We start from the raw sequence: 12,500 nt of genomic DNA, 5'->3' as shown, positions 1-12,500 counted from the left end.
GCATTGATTGAACACTGATGTGCTCAATGGAAAACACTACTACACTACTACCAGTATGAAGGCCTTATCAGGAGCATTATGCCTTTTCATGTTCAGTGTTACTGTACACTATGTAGTAAAATATAACTGTATAATGTTTTTACTCAAATATAAAACAACACACAAATATACAGTAACAACAAAATGATTTCTTTATTTTTTCCAAAAGTGCTGTAGCCAATACATTACAGCAAACACAACTGAATGTGTAAATGATTTGCACAGAACAAACAATAGGATATAGGCCAGTACAGTCAACAAAAAAAGAAAAATATAAAATAAAAAAGGACAAAAAAACAAGGCTGCATCCGGTTCTAGCTCAAGAACTCTGAAACAAACATGACAATATTGTATCAGAAATAGACCTACACAGTGTTGTGAAACACTTGAAAATAACATTGGATTGGATTACAATACAGTACAGTAATGTGTCAGTGCTGATAGGACGCAATCCGTTGTGGAAATGTATATGACTTGCACATAGTCATAGCATTATTGTTTGGCTCTGTCGGAGTTTCTGTCAAAAGGCACCCTGCTTCATTCTCAAGGTGTTCCGCCTTAGAACATGGTCCACTATGGCTAGGCTCGCTGTATTGATGTTTAGGAATATGTCTTGGTCATCAATGGTTGCACTTTGTATGCACTTTTGTTGTACTATGCTCCTGGTAAGGCATTCAAACTAGTGTTTTCCTGCCATAGTAGTGTTTCTTACCTATTCTCTCTTCTGAATGTCCGGAGAATGGATGCAACTGAGAAGCGGCTTATGTTTGGTTGAACCCTCTGGCCAGCCTCCTGCATGGTCAAACCATGGTTGACCACAGGGTTGACCCCAGTGGCCCGAATCTCATCAGAGATAATGGCTCACCTTCTTGCTCTTCCTCTTCATCCTCTTCCTCCTTACCCTCGCCTCTCTGATCTCTTCTACCTTCCATGTTGCCATCCATTGTTCTCCAAACCAGGAGCTCACCTGTGGCCCTTATATTGCTAAAGCCTTGATTCCAAATTGCACATCAGCCTTGGAAATGGAAGTTTTGCCAATTGAATAGCAGTGTGTTCTGTCTGAACACAAGGAGGTTTTGGCATTGATGAAGTGTGCAAAGTAGAGAGGATGGTGTTTAGTGTTTTGAAGAAAGTGTGGTTAACAATTGAAATCTGTGTTTAAAGCAGATAATTGTGCTTATTGTTGAGCAGAATTGGTTTAGGGAGTTGGCACATGAGTTACAGGTTGTGGACATTGTGTCATAAGTTCCAGTTTTTGTGTGTAATCAATCGAGAAAAACTGTAAGGGGGATAATGCATAGTCCGGCGGCCATTTTCGTAAAATAAATCCCTTCAGGATGTCTTCTGCGCGTCGGGGTCCTGTTCGTCCCGTCGGGATTTACTTTTCAATGATGACCGCCGGACTATCCATTATCCCTTACTTAGCACGTAGCACATCTGACTATCCATTATCCCTTACTTAGCACATAGCACATCTGACTATACATTATCCCTTACTTAGCACGTAGCACATCTGACTATCCATTATCCCTTACTTAGCATATAGCACATCTAACCCTAACGCTTACTTAGCACGTAGCACATCTCACTTGGTAAATGAAGACAGTCAACCTGTTCAGTGTCTGATTTTAATTATTTTATCCAATGATTTCACCAAAGATGCGTCTGCATAAATCAAGATGGATCTGAAAGTCTATCTTTCCAATCTTACCCTCACACACTCTCACTCACACACACACACACACACACACACACACACTCTCACTCACACACATATTCACACCCTCACACACATATTCACACACACACACCATGTCTGGCCCTCTGTGGTCACCATGCTAATGTTATTTCTGTAGATTTTCTGGTCTTGTGCTACGCTAAACATGTTCAATTTAGAACGTCTAATTATTGAAGGGATTTGGACAGAGTTGGTACTGAAGTTACTGTGTTGGAGAAAGTAAGATCCATAGAAAGGAGACATATTTATTAAATTATATTCATTCATTCTTCATTAATTTAATGTGGTTGCAAGTGTGACAGTTCTTGGAGCAGACGGACATACAGACATGTACTGAAACACCTCCTGCGTTCCTCATAGAGGGTAGCAGTACGCTAGTTCTAGTTCTTTCCTCATAGATGGTAGCAGTACAGTGACCTCATCAACACCAGACAGAGAGACAGACAGGAGAACAGTGACCTCATGAACACCAGACAGAAAGACAGGAGAACAGTGACCTCATCAACACCAGACAGACAGACAGGAGACAGTGACCTCATCAACAAGACTCTTTATTGGTGCAGCATGAAGAATAACAGGACAGCATCATAGCTGAACATGAACACACTCATCACCCAACACATCAGGCAGACTGGAGGGATGGAGAGCAGACGAAGCCAGAGCGCCCTCTCCATCTCCACATGAGACACAGAGACTGTAGAGAGGAGAGAGAGTCCACTCCCGTCCCACTGCTGTCTAGTCTGAGCACTGCTCTCTGCTCAGGATGCGTGTGACGCTCCTCTGGGAGCTGTGGCTGGCCTCACAGTGTGCTGAGCTGATCTGGGGCCAGCGGGAGGCGCTGAGAGTCAGGCTGCTGCTCCAGCTGTACAGGCCGTCCTCCCCCAGGAGCCCAGCGCTGGCCTCCCCGCCCTCAACCCCCCCATCCAGCCTCCAGCTCAGCCTCCAGTCTGAGGGGTAGCCCCCCCTGGCCACACACACCAGCGTAGCACTGCGCCCCGCCGACACCTCCTCACGGGAGGGGGGCAACACCGTCAGCACGGGAGGGGTGGGTGCTAGAGGAGAGAGAGGGGGGGGGGGGGGGAGAGAGAGGGATGGGGAGAGAGAGATGGAATGGGGGAGTTATATATTTTACAATAGTGAACACCTGGTGCAGCACATTTCCCTTCCTCAGATGACTAAGAATACAAAAACACAGTGAACTGAACCGTATAGGACTTTCATTCAGGCACTGACACAGACACCTCACACCACACATTCAGGCACAGATGTGACACACACACCACACACCACACATTCACACCATTATTATTCCTTTTATAGGGCCAATGATTTTCCGCGATAACGGAAAACGGACGGAATTCGCGGAATGTAGGCTACCCTTTGAAACGGAATTGCAACTTTCAAACGGAAACACCATTTTGTGCATCAAAATCGCCCAAATTCCCCTGTATTTTGTCCTGCAAGACTGTATTTATTTCAAATAAGCACAACAACGATTGCAAGGATGAACCAACATTAATTTAAAAAAAATTGATGTTGATGGCTGGCAAACAACAATCTTAGAAGGTTTGGGTCACTTGTGGCACATATTATTTACTCATTTTAAGCTATCAATCTACCTCAAGGTGAACAAAATGAGCCGAAATGGAAAAATTCACCAAATGTGAAACGGAAAACTTTTTTTTTTTTACGGAAAATCATTGGCCCTACTTTTAGCAGACACGCAAAGAAATTATTTAGTCAAATCATATTTTCAAGTTTGATTTAGTGATACAAGTAATGAATAAAGAAGAGAAACGTGTACATTTGAATGATTTTGCATTCATAAAGAGTGGCTAAAGCAAATAGAATGGCAGTTTAGGTTAAAGTGACGAGAGGTCAAATGATGGTGTTCTAAATTTGACCTTTAAAAGCGCTGAATCTGCAACATCAGAGTAAATCTTATCCATCATTGTTGTCACATATTGTGTTGGAAATAGAACCTTGAGAACCCGAATGAGAACCTTCATTTACCAAGCTTCACAAAATAGAGGTTTGAGTCGAATTCTGTAAATAAATACTTCAAACAGAAGGTAACTAGAAAGAGTACCCTAACCCTTGGTAAATATATCTGTATAGTTGAGTTAAGTTGAACAGAATTGTGAAGCAGACTTACTTCCAACTTCCAGTCTGCTGCCGCTGCCGAAAGTCCACCACAGTGACACAAACTCTGTGTCTGCCCTGACAAAAACCTCCTGCCTCCTCACTAGCAGAGAGGCTGCGCTCTTTCTACCATAGCCTTCCTGTTTACGCCCAAAACTGGACTCACTTTCTGCATAAACACACATGCACTGCTTTGTGTCAATATTTACCAAAACACACGTGTACTGCTTTATGTCAATATTTACCAAAACACACATGCACTGCTTTATGTCAATATTTACCAAAACACACATGCACTGCTTTATGTCAATATTTACCAAAACACACATATACTGCTTTATGTCAATATTTACCAAAACACACATGCACTGCTTTATGTCAATATTTACCAAAACACACATGCACTGCTTTATGTCAATATTTACCAAAACACACATGCACTGCTTCATGTCAATATTTACCAAAACACACATGCACTGCTTTATGTCAATATTTACCAAAACACACATGCACTGCTTTATGTCAATATTTACCAAAACACACATGCACTGCTTTGTGTCAATATGACCAAAACACACATGCACTGCTTTATGTCAATATTTACCAAAACACACGTGCACTGCTTTGTGTCAATATGACCAAAACACACGTGCATGTGCTTCACAACCTGCTGCTAATTTCCCCATGCCATAACCCTGTTGCTAACTTATCCACATCACAAACATACAGCTATCTTATCCACATCACAAACATACAGCTATCTTATCCACATCACAAACATACAGCTATCTTATCCACATCACAAACATACAGCTAACTTATCCACATCACAAATATAAAATAGGGGGATAATGAATTGAATAAACCCCAAAAAGGACTGTATTGCTAGTTGTGAAAAGGGTGACAATCGCCACAGGTCTGTCCGGTTAGAACGAGAATGATGTCAATGTCCCAATGATGACAGATGTAATGGAGTATTTATTGCACACACTCAAGCCTTGATTGGCAGGATGGACATGAATGACGATGAACTGTGATTGAATTATCCGTAAATGACCGTGAACTGACTGATATAATCCGTGTTTGAACCGTGAAATGATAGACATGAATCCGTGGTTTCTACAGAATGACATAAATAACAAATATACAATATTAACAATGATATATACACCAAGCATAACTATATTATCCACACGATGAATATAACGGCAATGATCTGAACATGGATACGTTACTTTAACACCGTGCCGCGTAACGGTGAACATTCCATTATCTCCGTTACTAACATTCACGTGAATTAGCAGTAACGGAGTGAAATACACAAGACTGTGAATGATTAATATGCTAAATGCCTAACAGATATTACCTACACTGATATTAATAGACTAAATCGCTAAACCACACATATACTATATACAAACACTCACATTCACAAAGACGCACGGCAAGACGAAAGTGAATGTCCTTGATAATGGATTGTCCGTTTACTCCTTGATGAAAATGCTCCTCTCCAGCTACTATTGACCCACACACTGGCCAGCGGTGGGTCAGGCTTATATAGGGGAGCTGAGGGGGAGCCTTGAAACCGTTGGGTTTGACCAAATGGTCAGTGAAATTCCACTGTGCACGAGCCCCACGGAACTCTGGGATCAAATGATAGGATGACCTCTCATGGACCCCAGGTCCCGTGAATGGCCGGCACAGTGGGGTGCCCAACTGGATAGAGCTGGTGGAGGCAGGCGTTTTAACAGCCGCCCCCAACTTTGCGTAGAAAAGTTGTTCCCTGATGTTAGACAGTGGCATCTAGTGGGAGGGATGGAAGTCTGATGATTCTGGCAACAGGCCGCATGTATGTCCGGTCCTTGACCTGGACCTGCGCAGTCCGTATTCTGCCATCAGCTCCTGGAAAGACTGCCGTGACTTTACCAACAGGCCACAAGGCACGTGGAAGCTGCTGGTCAACAATCATGACAATGCTGTCAACTGTGAGTGCGTCCCTTTCCTGTTGCCACTTGGAACGGGTCTGTAGTGATGGCAGGTAGTTCCTAATGTACTTGACCCAGAACTGGTCCGCTAGGGCCTGGCACTGCTTCCACCTGCGGCGGCTGAGGAGCTCTGTTTCTGAGTAGATTACCTGAGGAATTGATGGATCACGCCGCCCCATCAGGAGCATGTTGGGTGTGATGGGATCTGGATCCGCGATGTCTGATGACGTGTAACCCAGTGGCTTTGAGTTGATGATGCCTTCCACTTTGATCAGCACTGTCATCAAAACCTCCTCCGCAACCGACTGAGCTCCCAGGGTGGTGTGTAGGGCAGATTTAATGGACCGGATTTCTCTCTCCCAGGACCCACCGAAATGTGGGGCATTCGGGGGGTTGAATTTGAAGCTGATCTGCTGACCAGCCAATTGGGCCTGTAGCTCGGGTGTGAGAGCTTTGAAGGCATCCTGTAGCTCTGAGTTGCCACCTCTGAAGTTTGTGCCTTGATCTGATAGCAACTCATGCGGCTTGCCTCGTCGCGCGATGAAACGACGTAGAGCCATCAGGAATGCGTCCGTATCCATGTTTGCTAGCAGATCAAGATGCACTGCATGGGTTGTCAGACACTTGAAAACGATGCCCCATCGTTTCTCTGTCCTCCGTCCAATCTTGATGAGGTATGGACGAAACAGTCCATACCTGTGGAGTAGAAAGTGGGCTTGGAAAGCCGCAAGCTGGATGGGGGCAGGTCAGCCATTCTGGGGATGACTGGACTACTGCGCCATTTCCGGCACTCAGCACAGCCGTGCTGGTGCTTTCTGACGGCCTCTCTCCCCCTCAATATCCAGAACCGTCGCCGTAGCTCAGCAAACACCCTCTCCGGGCCTGGATGCATGAGTCGGCTGTCACCATTCTGAATAATGAGCTTGGTGATGGGGTGATGCGGATCCAGCACTATGGGGTGCAAGGTGTCTTCCTCAAGGGACTCGCACCTGCGGAGCCGCCCCCCCACGCGGATCAGTTGGACCCCTGAGTCGAACTCAGGAGCCAAGGTGAGCAGTCTGCTGGATGCAGAGACAGGTTTCCCTCCTGAAAGAAGAAGAAATTCCTCCGGGAAGCAGTCCCTCTGCACCGTCCGGATGAGATCAAGCTCAGCTTGTCTGAAATCCTCTGCTGTGGGGACAGTGGGCGTAGCCGCCCCATGACGTGCTTTGACAGAGGCTTCCAGCAGCTCTTGGTAGCTGCTGAAACCCCCTGCATCTGGAAGTGACGAAGCAGGGGTCACCGAAACGTGGCCACAGAAGTGTGACTTCCGCAGTTCCACGGACTCCTCGGATGCTGCAAAGTCTGGTTCTGCTGGCCATGTAGTCTCATCCTGCAGAAGGAATGATGGGCCGTTGATCCAGCGGTGCTCACCCAGAAGTTGAGACAGGGTCAGGCCTCTGGTTATGTCATCAGCAGGGTTGTCTGCTGATCTGACATGTCGCCAGGGACTGCCTTCTGTCAGCTCTTGGATGTCAGCTACTCTGGTGCCAACAAAAACCTTGTAACGGCAGGACTGTGACTGCAGCCATTGCAGAACTGTGGTGGAATCTGTCCAGTGTGTGATGCTGGCTATGGCCAGGGTGAGTTCCTTTTTCAGGACTGCAGCTAGCTGGGCACCAACGTGTGCAGCGCATAGTTCCAGCCTGGGGATGGATTGCTGCCGTACTGGGGCTACTCTTGATCTGGCTGCCAGGAAGGCCACTTGGATGTTGCCTGCCTGGTCCACTGTCCTGAGATATGCCACAGAACCATAAGCCTTCTCTGATGAATCAGCGAATACATGTATGGTCTGTATACATGATGACACATCAGTCCCAGGCTGACTATAACACCTTGGGAGTGAAAGTGACGGAAGCTGATGGAGTTCACCCTCCCAAGCGTGCCACAGCTGGAGCAGGTCTTCTGGGAGCTGGGGGTCATCCCAGTCTCTTTTCTTGCTCCAAAGACACTGCACCAGGATCTTGGCCCGTGTGGTGAATGGGATGAGGAGGCCGAGTGGGTCGTACTGCCTGGCTAGGACCCGATAGATGCTCCGCATGGTGGGCTCAGTCTGCTCTGATTGACGGAGCCGGTATGTGAGGGTGTCTGACGCACAGTGCCACAGTAGTCCCAGTGTCCGTTCTTGTGGGTCAGCTCCATCGTGTGACAGCCAGAGCTCACAGCTCTCTGATCTGGCTTCAGATGGCAGGTGACTGATGATGGCGGGCACATTGGTGGCCCACTGGCGTAGCTCAAACCCACCGGAGAGGAGTAGAGGCTGTAGCTTGTTGACTAGCTGCTTGGCTTCTGACACTGATGCAAAGCTCTGCAGCAGATTGTCAACATAGAAACAGTGCTCAACTGAGTAGCGGGTATCTTCCTCCGGGCTGCTGTGATCCAGGACATGTTTCTGGAGAGCGAAGGTGGCACAGCATGGACTGCATGTCGTACCGAATGGCAGCACCTGCCATTCATACACATCTGGTGCCCTGCTTCGCTCCATGTCCCTCCACAGAAAGCGCAGGAAGGGTTTGTCTTGAGGCAGGAGACGAACCTGATGGAACATCCCCTTGATGTCAGAGCTCACTGCAGTGGAGTACTGCCTGAAACGGAGCAGAACTCCCAGCAAGGATGATCCTAGTGTGGGACCTGGAAGGAGTTGCTCATTCAAATTGCCACCCTGGTGTGTGAATGAACAATTGTACACGATGCGGTCCTTGCCGTTGTGATGGACCATGTGATGGGGTATATACCATGCATCATCACTGGTGTGCACTGCAGCAGGGGGAAGTTTGTTGATGTAGCCAGCATCCAGTAACTTCTTTATCTCCTTACTGTAAGTCTCTGCGCGGACCGGTTCATGAAACAGCCGTTTCTCAGTCCCACGCAGATGGCCCAGTACGGAGTCTGTGCTGGCTTGAAGAGGCGGGACCTTTTCCTTCCACAGGAGGGGGGTAGCATACCTGTCAATGCCATCCACCTCCACTCTGACTGTCTTCTCCTCCAGTGTTCTGACAGCGGCTGTGTCCTGCTTGGACCGTGTAATGAGCTTCTCATTACGGTAGGGCAGGACATCCATCTGCCAGAGCTGAGCCACATGTTGGAGCAGCTCAGTGGTGGGAGTCAGAACTCTGGTAAATAGACATTGAGGGGTGGAGGATTGATGAAGGAGGACTTTGGCAGGGCCCTGCAATGTCCATCCAAGGCGTGTATTCAGCGCTGCAGGTCCACCTGGTGGGCCTAGGAGCACACGCTCGACCGGGGTGATCAGATGAGGATAATCAGAGCCAATGAGGAGCAGTGGTTGGGCCTGATTAAATGACTGAAGGGGCAGACCCCTGAGGTGGTGATATGTCCTTTGCAAGGCTTTGACCGGGTGTGAGTGGGTAGAGAGGCCCAGCTCAGACGCAGTGAAAGCCTGCTCTATTTTGTACCGCTTGTGTGGTTGACTGGCTGATGCAACAGAGAAGTTGACTGACCTCCCTGGCACAGACCTGATATCCTGACGGATAGTTCGGAGTGCCAGATCCTCCTTCCGTCCTTGCAGGCCCAGCTTCTGAGCAGCGCTATGTAGCAGGATGGTGCGCTCTGACCCGTCATCCAAGATGGCGTAGGTTTCCATCTTGGTGTCGCCGTTGAACAAACACACCTTCACCATTTTCAGCAGCACACAGCTACCCCTCCTGGCAGGATCGAGGTAGTACGTGACTGGATGCTGAATGGTGGGGGCTTGCTTCTCTGGTCTGGCGTTCACGTCGTGCAGCACTTCCAGGTGGGTCCCGTTGCATTTTGGGCATCTGGCCTTCAGATAGCACTGCGCTGCTTGGTGGTCCCTTCCACACCTCCAGCACCGTTTCCCATCCTTTATCCAGTTCACCTTCTGCTCCTTGTTCAGCTGCTTGAAGGCTGCACACTGATTGAAGAAGTGCTGGATATCGTCACAGAACGGGCAGTACTTCTTGGGCGGTTCTGTGTTACGTGATGGGGCTTGTGCTGGATAGCTTGCCTTTACAGGGGGGTCACGTCCGAGCAGGACAGTGGTTGACCGTGTCGCTGGGCCTTGCTTCGCCCTGGCGCCTCTCTGGCGGTCTGATCGCTCCTCCATCGGTGCTTTGGAGTGCGTGAATGGCACCTCATCCTGCTGCACTCGGACCTCTTTCTCCAGCCACTCAGCAAAGTCCAGCAGTGTGGGGATTGGTGTCCGAATGGGGTCGACGTAGCGCTTGAACTGGGTGCGCATGTCATGTGGCAGCTTGGACAAGAGCCGCGACACATGTGAGCCACACTCCAGTTCTGTTCGCCCTTCTCTCCCCAGCTGGTCCAACATCCCCACAAGGGCCCGCACCTTCAGTGCGAACAGGCGGAACCCCCTGCTGTCCCCGCTCTTGACTGGAGATTCAGCAAGGACCTCATTGATGCGCTGCAGAGCCAGTCTGTGTGGCTGGCCATACAGCTCTGTGAGGGATGCCATCGTGTTGGTATATGGATACCGGCTGTTACAGTAAGAGTCTGCTATCAGCAAAGCATCCTCCAGCTTCAGGTGGTCGACTAGGATCTGATACTTAAACCGCTCAGTTGCATCCGCAGGCAGGATGTTCTCCAATGCCAGCTTCAGGCGGGCAAACTGGCGGGGGTCTTCAGCGGTGAAGCACGGGATGTCAGGCTTTGGTCCTCTGTAGGTGCTCTCTCGTCGGGGAGGAGTAGGTGGCCCATCGTAAGGACCCTGCCCCAGTGGCCTCAGTCCAGCAACCGGGTATGATGCTGGGTTGTGAGGACGAACTGATGATGTACGTGGAGGCGTGAAGGGCTCCATGTACTCCGGCGTTGGCACATTATATTGCAGTGCTTGAGGTGCTGGGCTGTGCTCTGGACGCATATGCATGCTCCGCATATGGTCAGTTAGCTCAGCTACCAGCTGTGGTGGCGGATGATGTGGGCGTTGCACCTGCCACGGAGATCCCTGTGTTGCTGCACTGACCATGTCATGGTACAACACTGGCGGAGGTGGTGGCGGGAACGTGTCATCATCCGGTTGGGCAACCAGCTGATAATGATGAGACGTAGGCCTCTGTAAACCTTGCAGGTCATCCGCTGGCGGAAGGAAGGGCTGCCTGGTTGTCAGTGGCGTGGACGAGAAGTCCGGGAAAGGAAGCCTTGAATAGGATACCCCACTGTCTGCGACGTGGGGTCGTCCTCTGGATGCGGCAACGAAGCTGGTGGTTGTAGCTGGTGGTGCATCTGATGCACGTGGTGAGAGGGCTTGGACAATTTGCTGCATATCCAGCCTTAATTGCTGGTTGTCCTCCTTCATCTCCCTGATAGCTGAGAGGAATGCCTCTGGGAGTGGGCTTGACTGCTTCTGTCCAGCAGGTGGTGCTAGAGTGTCCTCATGGCTGGGACTGATGGCTCCACCATCGGCTTGGTCTGGAATGGTGTGTGTAAGGTGACGTCTTGGGAGTTCTAGCAAGAAGTCATCCAAGTACCGTGGCTGACGGCCCTCACGGCGAGCACGGGTGTTGTCTCTGGGCATCGACATCCTGGACTGTAGAAATTGTAAAATCCGGCTCGAAGGACCATATAAAATAGGGGGATAATGAATTGAATAAACCCCAAAAAGGACTGTATTGCTAGTTGTGAAAAGGGTGACAATCGCCACAGGTCTGTCCGGTTAGAACGAGAATGATGTCAATGTCCCAATGATGACAGATGTAATGGAGTATTTATTGCACACACTCAAGCCTTGATTGGCAGGATGGACATGAATGACGATGAACTGTGATTGAATTATCCGTAAATGACCGTGAACTGACTGATATAATCCGTGTTTGAACCGTGAAATGATAGACATGAATCCGTGGTTTCTACAGAATGACATAAATAACAAATATACAATATTAACAATGATATATACACCAAGCATAACTATATTATCCACACGATGAATATAACGGCAATGATCTGAACATGGATACGTTACTTTAACACCGTGCCGCGTAACGGTGAACATTCCATTATCTCCGTTACTAACATTCACGTGAATTAGCAGTAACGGAGTGAAATACACAAGACTGTGAATGATTAATATGCTAAATGCCTAACAGATATTACCTACACTGATATTAATAGACTAAATCGCTAAACCACACATATACTATATACAAACACTCACATTCACAAAGACGCACGGCAAGACGAAAGTGAATGTCCTTGATAATGGATTGTCCGTTTACTCCTTGATGAAAATGCTCCTCTCCAGCTTCTATTGACCCACACACTGGCCAGCGGTGGGTCAGGCTTATATAGGGGAGCTGAGGGGGAGCCTTGAAACCGTTGGGTTTGACCAAATGGTCCGTGAAATTCCACTGTGCACGAGCCCCACGGAACTCTGGGATCAAATGATAGGATGACCTCTCATGGACCCCAGGTCCCGTGAATGGCCGGCACAGTGGGGTGCCCAACTGGATAGAGCTGGTGGAGGCAGGCGTTTTAACACCAAACATACAGCTAACTTATCCACATCACAAACATACAGCTATCTTATCCACATCCCAAATATACAGCTAACTTATCCACAT

At 48.4% G+C, this 12,500-nt stretch overlaps 1 gene segment (V, D, J or C); it reads right to left on the bottom strand.

Annotated features, from left to right (window-relative positions):
• Positions 1-2,310: 2,310 nt before the first annotated feature.
• On the bottom strand, positions 2,311-4,181 carry LOC116223559. The segment is given in 2 exon segments: positions 2,311-2,829; positions 3,933-4,181. Coding segments are annotated over 2 exon segments (561 nt in total).
• Positions 4,182-12,500: the final 8,319 nt, after the last annotated feature.

The sequence above is a fragment of the Clupea harengus genome, chromosome 2 (genome assembly GCF_900700415.2).
Source record: "Clupea harengus chromosome 2, Ch_v2.0.2, whole genome shotgun sequence".
In the NCBI taxonomy this organism is placed as follows: Eukaryota; Metazoa; Chordata; class Actinopteri; order Clupeiformes; family Clupeidae; genus Clupea; species Clupea harengus.
This window is presented reverse-complemented; position numbering and strand designations above follow the sequence as displayed.